The 935-nt window shown below is 37.0% G+C and overlaps 1 protein-coding gene across 1 annotated transcript; it reads right to left on the bottom strand.

Moving 5' to 3' along the window:
• Positions 1-397: 397 nt before the first annotated feature.
• Positions 398-819, bottom strand: LOC119644230 (probable pseudouridine-5'-phosphatase). Its single transcript, XM_038043763.1, is given in 2 exon segments — positions 398-462; positions 465-819. Coding segments are annotated over 2 exon segments (420 nt in total).
• Positions 820-935: the final 116 nt, after the last annotated feature.

Genomic DNA, 935 nt, shown 5'->3' with positions numbered 1-935 from the left:
AAGAAATGGGCCCTCCATGAATGAATCTCCAGTTCACGGTTCAATGAAAGATCTCAAGCACTTTATATTATAATTTAAATATATTATATATTATATATTGTCTGCTTACCTCAAGTCGTGAATTAAGTCGTGGCTTTTCTGGGATGAGATCGTAAGGTGATTTGAGAGTCTGCGAATTAATGGATTCGTGTATCTTTCTCTTACATAGTAATAAAACAAACAAAAAAAAATCAAAATATGTAAGAAATGAAAATATTAATGCGAAAAAGTTCTCTTATTGCTACGTATAAGTTCAGCTTTTTATTGTTCTAAAGAAATTCATTTAGAGTGATAGGTGATAAGAAAAGGTACTCATGACAAAGCACTTGCAGTCTTTTAGAAATTCTCTTTGCTATGATTAATTGGCGAAAGGCGGTAAACCAAACATTTCTGGTTTGAAACCAAGTAGTGATTTTAATGTAGTGTGGCTAAATAACTCTATTCAACTGAAACTCGTTCATCGAGCATCATTACCATTTGCATGGAAGCCTTACAAGCCACTATTACCCCGTTCGGTGAATCCTCGAAAACTAAGCATTGCTGTGGCTTCGGTTTGCCGGGAAAACGTGATGCAGCAATTAGGAATATGTCGGGAACTGGTTTACCCTCCCTCACTTCCGAATCGGTGGAAGCATAAACACGATGACTAAGTAAACTAAACACCTCGCGATGATTGGCGATTTTATGAACCATATCTTCGGCTGAACTTGTTGCCAAACAAATAGGAACTTCTTTAACACAATAATTGAGCCCCCCGCGAGGTTGCGTTAATGCCTCCATCGTCATCCTTTTTGCTATTGCTTGCCAAGTGATGTCATCTGTTGATTCAATTCTAGTTTGATCGTATAAGTAAAATTGAATTCCATGACGTTTTTAAGCGTTCTTGGCGTTTCCTT

The sequence above is a fragment of the Glossina fuscipes genome, unplaced genomic scaffold (assembly GCF_014805625.2).
Source record: "Glossina fuscipes isolate IAEA_lab_2018 unplaced genomic scaffold, Yale_Gfus_2 99385, whole genome shotgun sequence".
Lineage (NCBI taxonomy): Eukaryota > Metazoa > Arthropoda > Insecta > Diptera > Glossinidae > Glossina > Glossina fuscipes.
Note: the sequence above shows the minus strand (reverse complement) of the source record. Positions and strands in the feature narration are given on the sequence as shown.